Below are 21,878 nucleotides of genomic sequence, written 5' to 3'. Positions count from 1 at the left end.
ATGTTTAGGGGTGTTGTGTGGTGATGTGCTGCAGAAGACGAGAGAAGATGGAGGTCTGCAAAGAACAGCTGTGTATGAGAAGAGTCATCATGGAGTCTGGACAAGAAAGAAAGAGAAAGACTCTAAGCAGAGAAGATGTCCCAGGTAAGATTCCTGGATGTAAATTCTTATTTGTGATCCTGCCTGCATCTCATCAGTACTGTGGTTCCTGTATGGTCCGCAGTCTGATGATGACTGATATCATCAACTCACAATATCTCCATTGTTAAGGACATACTAGGAGTTGTAGGTTCATGTGATACAAAGGTATATGGGGCTGATCTGACGTCACAATTGATGTACCACGTACTGATGGTGGTTCAGATGATGTATTCATGTACTGGCGTGTTTCTGCCTGTCTGTGTATCTGGAATTATATGTATTTTTGTAAGATGTGTAAAAGTGCTTTGTGGTGTGTGAAAACATTCATATGTGTGGTCACATTTACTAAATCAATTAGGGCTCTTTTACATGTGTTAGGGAATTCCATTTGTCTTTCCATGTTTAGGAACAGATATGTGTAATTTGCTAACCTTGTCATAGCTGTCACTTTAGGGAAGTGATTGTATGGAGCGGGTTCAGGAGCTGAGCCTGATCCATACCAGGCAGATGCCGGCTGTGATATATAGCCGGCATCTGCCTGTAACAGCAGTGATCAGAGCTCATATTGATTGCTGCTGTTTTAAGTATTTAAATGCCCTTGTCAATCACGAACACTGGCATTTAGACGACACGATGGCCGGTACTTGCACTCACCAGCTTCCTTCAGCCTCATGTGAAGAAGTTGGGTCCAAAGCTACCAGGAGAGCCTGGTTAGCGGGTTGCCGGTGGTTGCAATGATGGGTATGTTTTAACCTTATAATTACTTGACTGGGCTAAGTGCAATAGACAACTTATTTCCCTCTACCCCGTCCCATCACTTATGAGGATTATATTCCCAGGCTATGGTTATGGGAAAAAAGGGGGTTTGGAAGGTTCACTATGTCTTTCTGTATAAACCTTACTTGCCCACTATGAGGGAATTCATCTTATTCACCCCAATTTGCCACTAGCCTCACTGCTCAGGGTGGTTCTTGTATCCGGTGACAAAGATAGTGTTTCTTCATTTGATGTAATTATGCCTCCATTTGTCTTGCTCCCTTATTGTCTTTTGTAATAAAAGCTGTTATTTGAATGTAGCTTTGGACTCAGTTCCTCTTTTTTTCTCAGTCTTTGTGAGTCGCCTCTACGTCTTTATCTTTATCTGAGGTATTTTTGTGCACTTGCACAGCATGAATAAAAATGTACTTGGAGGGTATTTTTCTTTATTTTGTTCATGTGAAGAAGTTGCAGGTTGCTGATGGGTTGTCATGTATTGCTGCCATGTTAGTCATTCAATGAAGCCCAGGCTGAGGTTGGGCTCCCTGGACGATGTTCCGATCACAGTGCCGGGACATTATTACAGCATGCTCACTTTGTAGTTAGCGGTGACTGTAATGCCTCCCTCCTTACACTGACCCTATCACAGGAAGCGACTGGCAGAAGGGAGAATAAAGCTTAATTTTCTCCCTGCAGCCAACGCTTTCCCATTAAGCTGGCTAACCAGCCTTTAAACCCCATTTACCTGCAGATTATATGTGCAGATAAATAGCATTTCTCAAGGTGACAAGTTTCCCTTACAGGGACTCTGTCAGTGCAGAATGACTGTTCAAACTAAGTCCTGCCGCTCGGTGCTTCACAATGGGGCCAATCATGTATATTCACCTTCCCACCTGCTTGTATTCCATCATTCTCCACCCCCCTCTAACGTCTAAATTGATTGACAGCTCTGTCTTCATAGAGGCAGATGATGGAGATGGATGGAAAACACGCAGGTGGGAAAGTGTATGTAAATGATTGGCCGCCATGATAATCTGAGCTACTCCCGGGTGGGTCCACTGTGGGATACAAGCAGCGGGCATCCTGCAGTGGACTTGCTAGTGTGGAGCTACTCTAAAGGTGTTATCCAGGGATTCTGCTACAAGGAATCTGTCTCTGATTTTATGATATCCTAACTAAGGGTAACGAACTAGTGACAAATCCCCATAGCAGAAAGCTGGGTCACTCAGTTGTACCAATATCTTGTTTTGGAAGCTCCAGCACATAATGAGTCCTGAATATTCATGAGTTTCTGACTTTCTCCGCCCCCGCTGCTAATTCAGTTTAAAAAAAAAAGCTGTAAATCCGGGGTCGGGTGTAGAGAAATCTGGGCGCTCACGAACATCCGGACTCATCATTTGCTGCTGCCAGAAACTTCTTTTCCTAATGAGTTATATTGCATATATGTTTAACATCCCTGTCCTTATATAAAAAAAACATTTATGGAAGCTGTAGAATGCGCCCCTAGAGTTAATTCCCCTGGTGGGCCCTAGGCACCCCAGTCCGACCCTGGGCAGCACTACCATTAAGGACTCAAAGAAAACGTGCAAAAAAGGGAGTGTACTACCACCCTCCAGTGTGCAGTAAATATTGTGGCTCATTCATTTAATAAGTCAAGGAGCCCACTGTTCATGCAATCAATTATTACCAAAGGCAACCTCAAACCCAATCTCCACTTACATTAGTCATGAGGCTGGCAATGCAGCTGACCCACACACCCTACAACTCCTCTCTGTTCCCCCACCAGCATAACCTTATGTGTAAAGAGGCGGTGTCTTCATAAAATGGAACAGTATGAGCAATGATTTTTTGGACAACTGTTACTCACATGTCCTGTCAAGTGATTTGTCGACGTTCCTTCTCTAATTGGCCGCCACCCAACTAACTCTTATTGTTTATCTAAGTTGCATTGTTCACAGTTGCGTCACGTTGGTCAGGAGATTTTGTCTACTCAATTGACTGAGTTCCAGCAAGGTGTATATCATTTCCTAACCTACACCTGACTTCCATGCTACAATTTGTATGGTTTCCAAGCTGAGTCCAGACTGCTCTTACTTCTCTGTTACATTGCTGGTACTAACCACTGCCATGCTGAAAGATACCAAACTGTATTTGCTTCTCAGTTATTTCTGCGTTCAACCATTTTGTTGCTGAAAGATACCAGATAACTGCTTATCTGCAGGAAGATACCTGTTTCCTATATTGTTTCTATACTCGTGTATCCGCACACCTGTTCTGCTGCATCTGTGTTACATTATCTGCTAATCTGTCTGCTAATTTGTCCTGCATACACTTCTGTCCTGGTCCTCATGTAGCCACGTGCCATCTAGCAAGACCCACTTCTGCTGCCCCATCACCTCCATTTTTGCTGCTCACTCAGACATACGGCGTAAACCAGTTACGGACTGGAGCTGAAATTCAGCCCTGGCATTTGAAATCCCACAGGCCTATGCTGTCCCCATCCTCAAGCACTAGATGGGATATATTACTAATATTACCATGGATAGAGGAAAGCAAGATTCACTACAAGACCAATATTTCTAATGATACCAGTGGCCTGGTGGGGTAAGTGACTGAGTTAGCGACTTTGTGCTATGTCACAACTCTTAGGCTGGGTTCATATTGCGTTTGTGGGCAGCGTTTAACGCATCCGTAACATAGCGGCATTAACGCTATGTAACGGATGCGTTAACGCACCCATAGGCTGCAATAGACGAGCGCATTGCCAACGCATGTCATAATCGGCATGCGTTCGCGATGTGCCATCATTCTGTGACGGACCCTCGGACGCGGTCTGCAGCGTTCGAGGGTCAGTCACCGCTAGCGCAGATAGGGAAGCTGCGCTAGCGTGATCGCTAAATGCAATCACAATATGACAGTAGCGTTAACGCAGTCCGTCAACACTATGCATTGAACGGACTGCATTAACGCAATGTGAACCTAGCCTTAACAGTATGGGTGTCTTGAGAACAGCGATTCTGTTAACAACGTTGCAGACAAGGCAGCCCACAACCAGACAGGCGCTTCGGGCATTTGCCAGAATTGCCAGATGGCCAGTCCAGCCCTGGGGTAAACAATTCACCTCATCAGACGAGTTATTAGGGAGCCTGTTAGTTGCCCCATGCCCTCCAATCCACCAGCATTCAGATATGTGTTATTAAACTCCAGCCCTAACCAGCCCTGTATAACATAATTGAGTTAAATAAATGCTTTCCTATGCTAATGATGGCTTTGACTAGTCCATGGGGCGTTGGTTCTACAGACTAGTCAGCCCTCTTTCCATGTTATCATGCACCTGTGGGTGTAACAACATAATTTGCATGAGCAGCCACTCATCCAAACCTAGCGCACACATGTGGCTCATTATGGCAGCGTCATTGCATCTCTGAAGCCGGCTGTACGCTTCCCAGCTTCAGAGGCATGCACTAATGCATATCTCAGCACCCTCCAGCATTATTTATTCTTGTTTAATGATCAAGTCTTTTGGCTTTTCATTGCACTTTTTCAACTGGCACTTTTTTATGTATCTACCTTGAAATTTTGACTGATGCGCTTTATACCGTTTGTCCCATTCTAAATGAAGCAATTTTTGCCCTACTACTATAACACACATCTTACTATATGGGTATGTGCGCACAATCAGTAAATGCTGAGGGTTGGATGCTGCATACTTATGTAGCATCAAACCCTCGGTGGCCAGATATTAGAGCATAGTGGATAGGATTTCAAGAAATCCCATGTCCACCATGCATCCACAGATCACCCGCGGAGACTGACATGCGGCAAGTGTTTCCAGACCGCAACATGTCAATTTCAGAGACTGGTGTCTCCGCAAGAGAAATTTCACCAATAGAATGTACTGAATGCAGTGAATCCGCACGGTTCAGTGAACACATGCCGATTTACCTGCGTTCAATAGATGGCAGTGCTTTTGACGTAGTGAACATGCACTGCATCCAAAGCGTTTCTAGTTCCAGATCGTGTGCTCCCGGCCTATCAGTCAGCCATTTACAGTATGTTTGCACAGGGTAAACACATGTTTTGTGCAGTATATTTTATATCAGCCCTCATTATAGACAATTCTTTATATGTAACAGTGCGTGATACGGATTATACAGACCTCATTCTGGACACATTTTTGCTCACTATCTTTTTCTTTTCCTGTATGTTGCATTTGACATCTTTGCATTTGATATGTTTTTATCTTTCTGGTTTGTTAATAAAATGTATTTATTTAATCTGTATTGTTGGAGCATCACTTCCTTTTTTGTAGGTCTTTATTTTGTTCATTAGCTACTATTTATTGTAAAAAAATAATTGTTTTTGCATTGTTGTATTATGATAGCTATAATGTTTTTTCCTTTTTTTTTTCATTGACAGAGGCTGTCCTATCGGCCTACAGTGCTCCCGTGCACAGTGTAGTGCTCCTTAGAGGTCTTAGGGAAAACAAATTTTCATTTTCAATCATCACTATAACTATATACATCAGGTGAAATAAGCATTGAACAAGTCACCAATTTTCTTAGTAAAATATATTTCTGACATGAAAGTCTCACCAAGTGTTTGTAACAACTCATCCAATTCACATAGGCAAAGAAATCAAACCACACATGTCCATAAATTAAGTTATGTGTAATAATGAGAAATGACACAAGAAAAAAGTATTGCCCACATGAAGAAAGAAATAGGTTAAAAAACCCATGGAAAGTCATGACACCAGCAGAAATATATCAGTAATTAGAATGCAATCCTGCCACTTAATGAAAAATATAATAAAAAAGCGCACGCAAAAATCCTACTAGCGCATGGCCAGCGCATGGTCTGTGCACCCTATGCTAAAGACAGGGTGCGCAGATCGCATGCAGCCGTGTGCGATAGTAGGAGGAAATGACTGGATGGGCAGGGGGCGGGGCTTAGCTGCGCCGTGCGCTGCATGTAAAATGCACTAGTCTGTAGCCTTAGAGTGGGTGGTCCGGAGCCGGAAACTCCAGGAGTGGACCCTCTGGACCGTGGCACCGAGGTGCCCCGGGCGAGCTGCCAGGTGGAACCGACCCCTATACAGGGACCGTCAGGAGCAGGCCCAGGGGTTCGAGTACCACGGTAGCTGGTACCGAGAGGGGCGGCTCAGGATGGACCGGAGTAGGACTGTGGGACTGAAGTAGAGAATGACAGAACAGAGCTGGAACCAGAAAGCAGGAATGGAGTAAGACAATAGACTGGAACGAGGAGGGATGGCAGGAGTAGGAACACAGGAGAAAAGATGGGAGGAGGACGGAAGGACTGAAGCAGGATGGAACTGGAACACCGGAGGCAGGACTGGAGTAGGACGGCAGGACAGGAGCAGGAAGGAACAGGCACACCGGAGGTAGGACTGGAGTAGGATGGCAGGACTGGAGCAGGATGGAACAGGAACACCGGAGGTAGGACTGGAGTACGACGGCAGGACTTTAGCAGGATGGAACAGGAACACCGGAAGCAGGACTGGAGTAGGACGGCAGGACTGGAGCAGGATGGAACAGGAACACCGGAGGCAGTACTGGAGTAGGACGGCAGGACTGGAGCAGGATGGAACAGGAACATCGGAGGCAGGACTGAGAGTCTGCTGCAGGAAACAGGCGAGGACGGGAGTACCGGGGTGCAGAGAGCACAATAGGGTAAGGCAGAGTACGGGTCCTGAATACAGCGCACGGCCAGGCAGAGCCACAGCAAACCAAGCCAGGAAGCACAACAATAATCAGGCACCTCCCATAGGGGGAGGTAGCCTGATATAGCACATGACCGCTACAGCTTCCGGGTCAGGTCCTCTAGCCTGATAGCACATGACCACTACAGCTTCTGGGTCAGGTCCTCCTTTACCGTAGAGAGGACCGACCTGGAGACTGAACAGACAGGAGCGCGCAAGCGCATACACGGTATGGGGGGATGGAAAACAGTACGAGAAGTGCGCATGCGCACCCGATGGGACGCGGCTCCGTCGGAACCAAAGTCCCGCCTCCAGGTGAGCACAGCGTGACAACCAGTGAGCTGTCTCAAGACCTTTACAACCTTATTGTTGCAAAACATGCTGATGGTATTAGTTACAGAACAATTTCTAAACTACTGGAGTTTCCAAAGAGCATTGCTGGGGCCATAATGCAGAAGTGGAAAGAACATAATTTCACCATAAACCAGCCACAAACAGATGCTCCCTGTAAGATTTCATACAGAGGAGTAACATAGAATTATCAGAGGAGTTGTCCAAGAGCCAAGGACCAACTGTGGAAAGCTACAGTAAGATCTGGAATCACGAGGTACAATTGTTTAAAAAAAAAAATGCATTCAACTTCCAGTGCCTACATACACGCTCACCATGCAAGACTCCATTCTTGAACAAAAATAATGCTCAGATGCATGTAAAGTTTGCTCAACAGCATTTGCATTTAGACAAGCCTGTGAAATACTGGAAGAACATAATTTGGTCAGATGAGATCAAAACTGAACTCTTTTGAAGCCATAATACAAACTGCATGTAATTGAGGGAAGAATGAATGGACAAATGTACCAAGACATTCTTGATAAAACTCTGTTGCCATCTACCACGATGATAATGAAACAAAAGTTGACATTTCAGCAAATTAGAATACTTTAAAACACCAGCTTGAAATGCTTTAAAATGATTTTAAAATCTGAAATGTTGGGCTACTGAAATGTATGTTCAGTAAATGCACTCAATACTTGTACATTGTTCTACTATTTAAAGACACCTGCACAAATATAGCCTTCATGGAAGAGTCATCAGAAGAAAGCCTCCCCTGCATAATATTCAGTGTCAGAAATATGCAAAAGAACATGTAAACAAGCCTGATGAATTTTGGAAACAAGTCCTGTGGACTGATGAGGTTAAAATAGAACTATATAGCCACAATGATCAAAGGTATGTGTGAAGAAAAAAGGGCACAGAATTTCAGTAAAAGAACAACTCACCAACCATTAAGCAAAGGGGTGGCTCATTCATGCTTTGGGGTTGTGCTGCAGCCTATGGCATAGGGAACATTTCACAGGTACAGGGAAGAATGGATTCAATAAAATTTCAACAAATTCTTGATGTAAACATAACACCATCTGTAAAAAAAGCTGAAGTTGAAAAGAGGATGACTTCTACAAATGGATAATGATCTTAAACACATATCAAAATCCAAATTATACTACCTCAAAAGGCACAAACTGAAGGTTCTACAATGGCGCTCACAGTCGCTTGATATGAACATCATTGAAAATCTCTGGCTAGACGTCAAAATAGCAGTGTAGGTGTAAGAAGATGAGTCAAGATGGAGTCAGTGGTGGGCGGTGCCCTTTAAGGCCGGAACTATCGGGGCTGTCATCACTGTTGGTGGGAGAGATTTCCTCTGAAAAGGAGAGTCCTTTCTGTCAGACAGCAGGGAGTGTGGGGTACAAAAGGAGACCTGAGCGCGGGAACGGGGCAGACTTGGCAGGAAGGCGACAGGAGATGATTGACTCCCTCTCCATTGCTGATACTGACAACTCCACTTTTTCTAGACTCCTGTGTGCTGACCTTGAGACTTCTCGTGATGCTATTAAGTTACCGTCTGTACCCATACTGTTGATTAAGTTACCATCTATACCCGCACTGTTGGATACCCCTGTTTTACCCGAGATACTGGATCAACTGGTTAGAGACAACTCCGAAAGACCGCGGGCTGTTGCGGCTTGTACACATGCTCACGACCCGTGCCCGGCGCCATTTCTGAGGAATGCACATAAAGGACTGTTTCTACGTTCCAGCGCACCCAAGTCAAGCAAGACTGAATCCATCGACACTATCGCGCAGCAGTGTTACTCGTTTCTCCGTAGCAGAGCCAGAGACTTTGTGCATCATTTGAGATGCCGCCGGGAGATTTTCCAGCCTTCCCCTTGCCAGAACTGCAACCGATAAGTGTCCCATTTATTTTGTATATTCTTTTGCTGATTTCCTTTACCTCCCTGCGTGGAGTATTACTTGTTATTGTTTGTTCAGTAAATCCTTGTTATCCCCTTCTCTGACTCCGGTTACTCACTGCATCCCACAAACTGTTTGTTCCCCTACATTTGTAAGACGACCCAGGAATCTCACAGAACTGGAAGAATTTTCCAAGGAAGAATGTATATATATATATATATATATATATATATACAGTATGTGTATATATATACAGTGTGTATATATATACACACACACAGCTCTAGAATAATTTAAGAAACAACCACATCTAATCCCTGTCATGGGCAGCACAATCTCCAGACCTGAACCCCATTTAAAACCTATGGAATGTAATAAAGAGGAAGGTGGATAGTCACAAGCCATCAAACAAAGAACTGCTTAAGTTTTTGTACCAGAGTGGCATAAGGTCACCCAAAAGCAGTGTGAAAGACTGGTGGAAAGCATGCCAAGACGCATGAAAGCTGTGATTAAAAATCATGGCTATTCCACAAAATATTGATTTCTGAACTCTTCCTGAGTTAAAACATTAGTATTGTTGTTTCTAAATGATTATGGACTTGTGTCCTTAGCATTATTTGAGGTCTGCAAGTACTGCATTTTTTTCTAATTTTGACCATTTCTCATTTTTAGAAAAAAAATACAAAACTTATTACTTGGAAATTCGGAGACATGTTGTCAGTATTTTATAGAATAACAAAGCATAAAGAAAAAAATCAGACAAACTCAACATCTGAAAGTGGTCAATTAATTTTTGCCAGAGCTGTGTACTGCGTATATATATATATATATATATATATATATATATATATATATATATATACTGCTCAAAGAAATAAAGGGAACACTAAACAATACAATGTATTGTTTAATGGTCCCTTTATTTTTTGAGCAGTATATATATATATGTATATATACAGTATATATACAGTACTAGCTGAAGAGCGTTGCCTGGGCATAGTAACCAACTGTGGTTAGTTATAACTAATTATAATTATTATATTGCACATAAAAACCGTGCATCTAATCCTATCCTGTGTGATACTGACTGCTGAGCCGTGTATCTAATCCTATTCTCTGTGATACTGTCTGCTGAGCCGGCTATCTAATACTATTCTGTGTGATACTGTGTGCTGGGCTGCGTATCTAATCCTATCCTGTGTGATACTGACTGCTGAGCCATGTATCTAATCCTGTCCTGTGTGATACTGACTGCTGAGCCGTGTATCTAATCCTATTCTGTGTGATACTGACTGCTGAGCCGTGTATCTAATCCTATCCTGTGTGATACTGACTGCTGAGCCGTGTATCTAATCCTATTCTGTGTGATACTGTCTGCTGAGCCGTGTATCTAATACTATTCTGTGTGATACTGTGTGCTGAGCTGCATATCTAATCCTTTTATGTGTGATACTGTCTGCTGAGCCGTGTATCTAATACTATTCTGTGTGATACTGTGTGCTGAGCCGTGTATCTAATACTATTCTGAGTGATACTGACTGCTGAGCTGCGTATCTAATCCTATCCTGTGTGATACTGACTGCTGAGCTGTGTATCTAATCCTATCCTGTGTGATACTGACTGCTGAGCCGTGTATCTAATCCTATCCTGTGTGATACTGACTGCTGAGCTGTGTATCTAGTCCTACCCTGTGTGATACTCTGTGCTGAGCTGTGTATCTAATCCTATCCTGTGTGATACTGCCTGCTGAGCCATGTGTCTAATCCTATCCTGTGTGATACTGACTGCTGAGCCATGTGTCTAATCCTATCCTGTGTGATACTGTCTGCTGAGCTGTGTATCTAATCCTATCCTGTGTGATACTGACTGCTGAGCTGTGTATCTAATCCTATCTTGTGTGATACTGGGCTCCCCCTGCAGTCTGTGTCAGAGGGTGGTCTGTGTTGGCACAGTAATAAATTGTGTTATTTCCAGCTTTACAGAAGGACGATAACACCATAGAAATGATAAGAATAATAGACCTCAGTTACCACAACTGTCTAGAAAGAAAACTGTTGCTGATAGCAACCAATCACAGCTCATTTTTCATCTTTTAAACAGCTCTGGGACAGCGTGGCGAGTTTTGAGTGGCGACTTGTGTTGCGATTTTTATGTGGCGAGGTTGGTGTATGTGTGGTGAAATGTGTGCTGAGGGTGGTATATGTGTTGAAGCACATGGTAGTGTGTGGCACATTTTGTGTGTGTGTTCATATCCCCGTGTGTGGCGAGTATCCCATGTCAGGGCCCCACCTTAGCAACTGTACGGTATATACTGATTGGCGCCATCGCTCTCATTCTTTAAGTCCCCCTTGTTCACATCTGGCAGCTGTCAATTTGCCTCCAACACTTTTCCTTTCACTTTTTCCCCATTATGTAGATAGGGGCAAAATTGTTTGGTGAATTGGAACGCACGGGGTTAAAATTTTGCCTCACAACATAGCCTATGACGCTCTTGGGGTCCGGACGTGTGACTGTGCCAAATTTTGTGGCTGTAGCTGCGACGGTGCGGATGCCAATCCCGGACATACATACTTACCCACCCACATTGAGCTTTATATATTAGATATCACAACTACAAGCATGTAAGCGTAATTATCTAAAGCTCAACCCGAAACACAAAATATCTATTTCCATTTAAAAGTGTTGTATAAACGATGGGTGTTTGTCCATTTGTGCCTGTGACATCATATATTCCATGATGGATAAAAGATGCCCTGTGCAAACACACCCTAAATAATTGGCAGCAGAAATATAATCCGTACAAAATGGATTATGTTTTAAGAGTAGTGTGATTTTCCAGTAATGCTGTTTGTTACGACACATCGGTAGTATTATTACAATAACACAACTGTATCATTAGTGCACACATTGCGGCACAAAACGACAACGTGAATTTCAAAATTTAGCAGAAAAAAAAGTCACTATTTACAGAAGCCTCATATCAGAAAGTACAAATTCTAGTTATAGAAAATCCAGTTCTGAAATACACCGTAATATCCCCTATACTTGTAATTGGAGAACTGGAAGTTTCAAACGGAGCAAGTGTAATAAAAGAGGCACTAAAATATCCCACCCTTTTAGAATGTCTTCTTAAGATGCTCTCATGATATATGATGTTGCTATCTCACATAAATAATAAGCTCGAATTGCACATCAAACATATTTAGATGCCTCATTGTGACAAGCCATAACTTCACAATCACTGGGGGGGGGCAGGGAAGGGTGGGGTGGCTGTTGGACCACTTGAAGGTCCACCAATCCTGAAGTTGGACAAAGAATCAAGACGAAGCTCAGCGCTAAAATGGCACTGTCTCTGGGACTCTCAAAATCAGTGGGAGTTCCAGAGGTAAGGCCCTTAGTTATTTTAAAGTGATGGCACACTAATGGGTATCTGTTAGTAGGATCAACCCTCGTGTGCTGTCTAAATGGGCATGTAGGTCATAGGAAACTGAATAACATGACACCTAGATATCTGCGATCTGATGTTTTATTCCAGGGAAATACAAGTTTCTCTTCTGTGTAAATGCACTGTTAAGATCTATGGGCGGGACACTAATCGGCATGAGCTTATTGTAAATTAGAGGAGGCATTACCAGTGGGAGACATGTAATGACTGACAGTCTGCTTTCCTGATCTACATGTCTCACATTGGAAATGCCCACTTTAATTTAAAATAGGCTTTGGAGGCAGATTTCTCTGGGAGATCGCAGCTCATTTACAAATTAAGATAAATATGGATTTTTCTAGAATAAGACATTGGATCGCAGATATCATGTTTTTCATCCTCCAATGACCTACATGCCCATATAGACGGATTAGGAGCATTGCTCCTACTGACAAATTCCCTTTAATGTGATCTATATTAATAATTCACCCGTGTGACACTTTATACGTAAAGGGAATCTTTCAGCAGGTTTTTGCTATGTAATCTGACAAAGACCCTAAATCCAGCGAATTATCACCTAGTTTACGCGGTGTAGCAGTTATGACAGAGTCACAGTTTTCTGTGCTGCAGTTCTAGCAGAGCTCAGCTGATGATCTGTGTATAACCCGCCATCACCACAGCTTTCTGTGTACATTGTATAGTGACGGGAGAGCTGCTACTCAGTGCTGTGGGCATGGTTGGACTACTCTGCAAGTGTCATGTTGTCCTGTAATAATAATTTCCTGCTAATAATACACTGATTGTATTGAAACAGCAAAACACAGTCCAGTGACACATCACTGCAATCAGGGACTCTGTTCCTACATTATGAGAGAAACCAACAAAAGTAAGGGAATAGAGCCTCACCGTGTGTTATATGGTAGATAAAATATGACTATTCTATGCACATAAAATATGATTTTTTTCAGCAGCACAAGTCATGCTTACAAAGAAGGAAGTGCTGCTGAGAATGATGATCTTTAAACAATTTAAATGCACCTTTACAATGGGCTGAATATAAACACTATGTCCAATGACCACTCTAATTTCTGATATTTACCAGTGCATATTGCTACTATATACAGAGAGCGCTGAAGCCTCTCTCCCTTGGAGCCTCCATCATGAGACATTTTGGAGACACACATCTATGTTTTTTTTCTCTTCAGCCTGTTACAAGCTAACTGGACACGATGTGAACTGCGAATATCTGGATAGCGAAATTATGCTGGCTCCCTCCCAATTTTTCTTATTTAATTGTTTATTTTCCACACAACGTACACAGCGGGTGCTGAATACAGCGCTCGTCATTGTTGCCTGGTTGTGCTGATCTCAGGGAGACCAGGCGACAAGGCAATGATCAGAGCTGTCTTCAGCACCTGGTGCCTGGGAACAGCATGAGCTGTACCACTGCTTTCCAGGCACCGATGTGTGTCACATTGATGACACATGGATGTCATCCATGTGTCATCAGTCTGCACGTGTGCGGCACTCATTTTATCCGTGCTGTGTAAAAAACTGACATGTAGACACCACCATTGAATGCAACGGGTGTATTTGTGTCCATATTTGGGGTCCATAAAAAAACAGACACAAAAAAAGGACGTGTGAAGGAGGCCTAAGATGGAGTTCTGAAGTCCGATGTTCCTGGAATCCTGAACCCTGTTTTAGGTATCTCCAGGGGTTCCAGTCGTTGGACTCTCAGTGATCAGTAAATTATTTATCTTGTGGATAGGGGGTAACTTACAATTCTCGGGATAACTCTTTAAAGTATTTCTCAAGTATTTCAGGTCCAATATACACAATATACTAAAATGATCTCATATTGACGGTATAGGAATCCGTTATCTTTTGAGAAAACATACACATACAGTTGTAGGCATCATTACGTTAACGCCCAAAATGTGAGAAGATCTTTGACGCATTTTATCTCACAGTAAAAACAGATTTCTCTTGAAGAATGTAGCTCTTACGCCAGGTTTCCTCCCAGGTATGTTTAGAACATTTCCAAAATCAAAATGTCCCAAATCAAAGTGGATAGCAGTTCATGTTGTTAACCCCTTAAGCCAAGAGCGATATCTCGATTACATCATATTGATGGTCCAACATAGAATCCTAGCAAGATTTTCACTTACGCAACAATGATTCCATTTGCTTTCGTAGCCTTTCATTTAGATACGTCTAATCCCACCCCAGAATACCATAGCTATGCCCCTGGTTAACAAATCAATACACTCATATTCTTTGCTGTATATTCTCCAGTTGGGGATAAAAAGATGTATTCCAGCCATGATGAATTAAATGCTTCTAACTTTACCGCACAATTGGGCAACACGTTTCAAACAAAAGACTCATTTATGAGCACGTCATGTGATTTCATTACTGTAATTATTGCTTTGTGTACATATAACAGATGAGATGGAATGGTGAGGATTAAACAGGACCATTCCTTTGCTCCAGGTTCACACCAGCGCACACAGCCTTATGACAGCCTTGCCCATTGCTTTTCCATCTGTCCTGTTTCACCTCTCCCCATTATTTTATCGTAAAGTTAATAAGATATTTACAAATTCCTTTGATCATATTTGCTTCGCGAAGGAATATTTATCGTAATATGGAGCTAGTAGTGTCAGCCCACAGGCTTTTTAATATCTTCTGGATCAAAATATTAGGATATTTAATGGTTTTATATTAGCATACAGGTTGAACTCAATAGACTTACCTCAAACCATAAAAACTATGAAAATATTGTTTCTTTTCAAAATGTTTCTGACATTCATCAATATTGGATTGGAAATTTTGCTCAGAAGTGAGCTGCAATAACTGGGAAATATTTTGAATATCATCTAACATTTAAAGAGGTTTTTCAAGAGGTTTCCAAAGTTGCAATAGAGCTGAGAATGTTGTAAATATAGAAATAGTCTTTACTTACCCCATAAATAACCTGACGCTCAGGCGCCAACCCTCAACTGGTCCACATGTGTCCTACAGTGATGATGTCAATCATTAGCGTGAACACTGCAGCTAATCATTGGTCTCAGAGGTGAAGAAGCAATAACAAGAATTTGTTTAACTGTCATCACTTCTACACCAGCGGGCACCACCCAAGTGACAAGGATGGAGCGTTGGGGAAGGTCAAAGAATATGTGAAGGTTTTTTCTTGATTTTATAACCTCCTTCATGCTATTACAACTTTTGAAAATTCTCCCAAGCTGCCTTTTACAGTGCAGTATGGCATTTTCCTTAGTAATATCACTGCCTTGCAGTGCTAGGCAGGGGCAAGATCTGCTTGGAGTTTCTATGTTCTCCCCATGTATACCTGTGCGCACTCCAAGGGAAAAAGAATACATTAATACTGTAGTTTTATTCTTAGTTTAGATTGTAAGCTCTTAGGGATCAATGCGAGTGATGATAGTCTCTGTACAGTCTTGTGGAATAGGTTGGCACCAAATAATAAAATAATGTTAAAGGAAATCTGTCACCTATTTTTTCGTCTATAAGCTGCGGCCACCACTGTTAGGGGCTTATCTACAGCATTACAGAATGCTGTAGATAAGCTCCCGATGTAACCTGAAAGAGAAGAAAAACAAGTTACATTATACTCACCCAGGGGCGGTCCGGCCCAATGGGTGTCGCAGGTCCGGGGCCTCCCATCTTTATGCGATGATGTCCTCTTCTTTTCTTCTCAACAGGGCAAATAAAGTACGGCTGCACAGGAGCCGCCCCATCCCATATCGGTAAAATCCATGCTCGAGGTTCGGATGCAAATTTGCGTCATCTACGGCTCCGAACTCAAACTTTACAAAAAAACTCGGGAAAACCCGCCGATCCCGAACATCGGGGGGTTCGTCCATCATTAATCCTTAGGATTGGCCATAAGTGTCAGATCGATGGGGATCCAATACCTGGCACCCACACCGCTCACCTGCTATGACGGTGCCCAGATGAAAGTATTGAATGGAGGTACACTGGTCAACTCTTTTCAAAGTGCAGCTGGGCGCTGCAGATCAGGTCCTGTCCATTTGAACTGAAGCTGTGCAGTGATGCTTCATCCAATGCTTATCTCTAGCTGCAACCAGTACTAACAACAGCTAGCTGGTTGGTTGCTGGGTGTGGGACCTCCACCTAAAGATGGGTCATCAATACCATATGACCGGACAATCTCTTTACCCATTTGTATGATCCATTTTATGATTACACAAGTCAATAAAAATGAAAATAAAATGCTGACCTCTTCCAACTGGCAGGCTTTTATGACACTTAGATATCTGTACTGGTCATATGAGACGCCAAACACTATATTCTCCTTGATGGTTCCAGGCATGATCCAGGAGAATTGAGGAGAAAATGATATCCTTCCACTGTGCTTAATTTTCCCTGATGATGGCTCTAATTCTCCCATTATCATCATTAAAAGGGATGTCTGAAATGAAATAAAAAATACATGAAATCTTGTGCAACTCATTATCATATATTATTATTATTATTATTTATTTATTTATATAGCGCCATTAATTCCACGGTGCTGTACATGAGAAGGGGGGTTATATGCAAAATATGCATACATACATACATATATAGTAATTATTATATTATGTAAATATACATACATACATACAGTATATATTAAGTAAACACCAATAATCTGTGATATATAAGTAATAGCACAGCCTAGAATTTGTGACATCAGGACATAACTACTCAATAGCCTTGTTCCAGCTCTGAATCCAATAAACTGAACTCCCCCTATGTACGTACAACATATAACGAGAAGTTAATCAGCGTAGATTGCAAAATGGCATGGTAAGAAGTGGAGACTTACTTTACCCTTAAAGGAAACCTGATGTCTGATTCATGATGCCCGAATCATAGGCTGTGACACTTTAAAGAAAACATACTTTGGAAAGTCATCCAGAGAATATCTTGACTGACTAGTCTGAGGAAGGTCCTCGGCGACTTGTTCCCAGCCCGATCCCTTTGACAAGCCTTTCTCTATTTGGACAGACCTGTCAGTCTAGGGGAGTGGGCCGGCAAGCTTTACAAGTATGTGTTCCCTAAAAGGCCACAGCGTTTCACAATAAAACACAGATGGATGTAAAAATACAGCATGAATCAGATGACAGGTTCACTTCGCAGTGGTCAAAATACTGGACCTCTGTATGTCTACAAAATGGTCAGACACGTGGGGGCCATGAGAAATATTGTGAAGCATTTCAAGTGTTTGCCAGCCTGTCCCTGTCTGTACTCTCCAGGCGTCTGTCGCCCTCGGAAGAATGGCCTTTCTTAAAGCCTATTCATACGTTTAGCAAACAATTTATTGATATAGTAAAATGCTGCCAACCTTAAATCATTATTTACAAAGGACTTGACAAGGTATACATTTATCTAGGTGTTTGTGAGTGACTATATTGTAATATTATTTCAGGATCAGAATGCAGGAATTCTCACCCAACACTGGAGCCCTGATAAGGGTATACCGTCAAAAGCTAGATAAGAAGATGCATCAGTATGCTGGGAAATATTTGTGAAATATAAGATGATTATTTATTCCAAGACATGGTAACGATGGAAATATTGACCAAACAAGCAATCGCTATGCATCCACTACTCCTAGGCCATCAATGTTAAAGTCCTGGATCACCCCTTTAATTACTGTAAATCATATTTTCCTATGGCTGATACATAAACAGTTATACAAAAATAGGCTATGCTTTCCTTTTTATGGAAATGTACTTATATGATCACCGGACACAAATGCAAGGGCCATGGCAATGAGTTGGTTGCCACCAATCCTATTCCTGGCACCCCTAGCGAATAGCTGATTTAGCCCAGTGAAGCCATGACCAGAGTCTACGACGTCTATGTGCCCTAATGTGTAGAAAAAGGAAGCCAGAGACATAGAGATATCCTAAATCAAGCCTTTATTCCAGCATACTAAAAATAATTCATATTTTCCAGGTAAGAGTCCCATCTGTATATACAAAAATGCAGAAATTAAAAAGTGTACAAGAGAAAAAACGGGAGAGTAAGAGTAGAAGTAACTGGAAGAGGTATAGAAACAAGAAGTGAAAAAAGGCAAAATTATAGGAGAAAAGTAGTTCAAAAATAGAGAGGGGCCTGAGAAATGTCTTGAATAAGTGAAGGATCCAATATATCGTTTACATCTATAGCTGAAAAGCCTCGCAAAATAGAGGCTGCAGCAGGGAACAACACAGCACGACTGTGTCATCAAATACAAAGTATGAGCAAATGCATTAACAATTAGCTATCCTCTCATATTTATGAGTTAGGCTGGAAAGCAAATTTAAATTTAATTACTAAGGAGCACAGAAAATTCATGAAAAATGAAGAACACGGCATCATCAGGTAGTTATGCACTGGGGTAAATACGGTAAGTATTTTATACACTGCTGATTTTGCAAGTTTCCCAACCTACACAGAATGGAGAAGTCTGTAATTTTGAGAGAGACAGAATCGAAAAATAGAAATTCGAAAATCACATTGTATGATTTTTAAATAATTAAATAGCATTTTATTGCATGAAATAAGTATTTGATCATCTACCAACCAGCAAGAATTCTGGCTCTCACAGACATGTTAGTTTACCTTTATGAAGCCCACCTACTCTGCACTCATTACCTGTATTAATTGCATCTGTTTGAACCCGTTACCTGTATAAAATACACCTGTTCACACTCTTAATCAATCGCACTCCAACATGGCCAAGACCAAAGAGCTGTTTAAGGACAATAGGGGCAAAATTGTAGACCTGCACAAGGCTGGGATGGACTGCAGGACAATAGGAAAGCAGCTTTGTGAGAAGGCAACCACTGCCCCATGCAAGATCTCGCCTTGTGGGGTAAGGATGATTCTGAGAAAGGTCAGTCATCAGCCCAGAACTACAAAGGGAGGACCTGTTCAATGACCTGAAGACAGCTGGGACCACAGTCTGAAACATTACCGTTAGTAACACACTACACTGTCATGGACTAAAATCATGTGATCATCTGGATGATCCAGAGAAGGCATGGGAGAAGGTCATGTGGTCAGATGAGACCAAAATAGTACTTTTTGGTATGAACTCCACTCACCGTGTTTGGAGGAAGAAGGATGAGTACAAATCCAAGAACACCGTCTAAACCCTGAAGCATGGTGTGGGAAACCTCTTACTTTGGGGGCGCTTTTCAGAAAAAGAGGACAGTACGACTGCACCGTATTGAAGGGAGGATGGATGGGGTCATGTATTGCAAGTTTTTGACCAACAAACCCCTTCACTCAGAAGATAGGTTGTGGCTGGGTCTTTCTGCATGACAATGACCTTAAACACACAGCCAGGGCAACTGAGGAGTGGCATTTCAAAGTCCTGATGTGGCCTAGTCAGTCTCCAGACCTGAACCCAATAGAAATTCTTTGGATGGAAGTGAAACTCAATGTAGCCCAGCGACAGCCCTGAAACCTGAAAGATCTGGAGAAGATCTGTATGGAGGAGTGGGCCAAAATCCCTTCTGTAGTGTCTGCAAACTTGGTTCAAGAACTTAAGGAAACATCTGACCTCTGTAATTGCAAAAGAAGGTTTCTGTACCTAATATTAAGTTCTGTTTTTCTATTGTATCACATACTTATTTCATGCAATTTCTGGATTTTTTGTTAAGATTCTGCCTCTCACAGTTGAAGAGTACCTACAATTAATATTATAGACCTCTCCATTCTTTGCAAGTGGGAAACTTGCAAAATCAGCAATTTTCCCCATTGTATATGTTATTCTTTTCTGTGGTTACCATTTCAATACAGTGAAACTGCTTGAATAGACCATTTCTTTAACAAGACCAGAATATTAAAGATGCACTCCCAGTTTTTATTCTCTTAATACAGTATATTGCAATCATCATATTATATAGCGCTGTGTACTTAAAATTGCTCACTTTGCCTTTCTTCCCAGCTAAATCTTCTCCTTTCCATTAGATCTATGACATCATGTTATTAAAAACTGACTAGTTGAATCCTTCTAAGCTCTATGTAGAAACAAGAAATCCCTTTTCCCTGAATGAGTCGTCATTAGTGTTGAACATTCCGATACTGCAAATATCGGGTATCGGCCGATATTTGATGTATCGGAGTTCCGATACCGAGTTCCGATATTTTTACAATATCGAATACCGGAATCGGAAGTTCCCATAATGCAATGAGCCAGTTGTGTTAGCCATGTTAACTGTCTGTGCGGGCCTGCCGGGGGTCTGTACGGGCCTGCCGGGGGTCTGTGCGGGCTGCCGGGGGTCTGTGCGGGCCTGCCGGGGGTCTGTGCGGGCTGCCGAGGGTCTGTACGGGCCTGCCGGGGGTCTGTGCGGGCCTGCCGGGGGTCTGTGCGGGCCTGCCGGGGGTCTGTGCGGGCTGCCGGGGGTCTGTACGGGCCTGCCGGGGGTCTGTGCGGGCTGCCGGGGGTCTGTGCGGACCTGCCGGGGGTCTGTGCGGGCCTGCCGGGGGTCTATACGGTCCTGCCGGGGGTCTGTTCGGGCTGCTGGGGGTCTGTGCGGGCCTGCCGGGGGTTGTGTGTGTGTGCAGGCATCGTCCGATGGGACTACAAGTCCCATCGGGCTATGCCTGCTACAATGACAGTGATTGACACATTGGCCAATGATGGGACAGTGGCAGTCCCATCATCCGGCTAATGTGTTGAATGTAAAAAAAAACAAAAAAAAACACATATACTACATACATATTACATACATACTACATATATACAACATACATACATACATACTACATACTACATACATACTTCATATATACTACATTCATACAACATACATACATACTACATACATACTACATATATATTACATTCATACAGCATACACACATACTACATAATACATACATACTACATATATACTACATTCATACAACATACATACTACATACATACTACATATATACTACATTCATACAACATACATACATACATACATACTACATATATACTACATTCATACAACATACATACATACTACATAATACATACATACTACATATATACTACATTCATACAACATACATACATACTACATACTACATACATACTACATATATACTACATTCATACAACATACATACATACTACATACTTACTACATACACACAGCATACATACAACATGCTACATACAAACAACATACATACAACATACATACTACATACATACTACATACAATACATTCATACATTCATACAATACATACATATAGACATACAGTACATATAACATAGAGTACATACTCACCATCACTTGTCACTTTGATCCCCGAAGCCAGTGTCATCTCACTGTAAAAAATATTAAAATAACAAACAACCAATATACTCCCTGATCCGCAGAAATCCACGAGTGTCCCATGACGATCTCCTGCAGTGCATCACTGAGAGGTTACTATAGTTCACTGGTCTCACTTTATGGCAAAAGTTGCGTGGGAACTTTCTCACACAGCAATGCCAAAAGTGAGACTAGGGACTATTTTTTTTACAGTGGTGGAGGAATACAGTGCGGAAGGATAC

At 42.2% G+C, this 21,878-nt stretch overlaps 1 protein-coding gene across 1 annotated transcript in view; it reads right to left on the bottom strand.

The window, feature by feature from the left end:
* The window catches only part of CFTR (CF transmembrane conductance regulator), a 240,217-nt gene that overhangs the window by 103,253 nt on the left and 115,086 nt on the right, over positions 1-21,878 (bottom strand). The window contains exon 11 of the mRNA XM_073573354.1: positions 16,564-16,755. Coding sequence (XP_073429455.1) covers positions 16,564-16,755 — 192 coding nt within the window. The remainder of the gene's footprint in view (positions 1-16,563; positions 16,756-21,878) is intronic.

Source organism: Dendrobates tinctorius, unplaced genomic scaffold, assembly GCF_039654945.1.
Source record: "Dendrobates tinctorius isolate UK_male_01 unplaced genomic scaffold, ASM3965494v1 ptg000035l, whole genome shotgun sequence".
In the NCBI taxonomy this organism is placed as follows: domain Eukaryota; kingdom Metazoa; phylum Chordata; class Amphibia; order Anura; family Dendrobatidae; genus Dendrobates; species Dendrobates tinctorius.
Note: the sequence above shows the minus strand (reverse complement) of the source record. Positions and strands in the feature narration are given on the sequence as shown.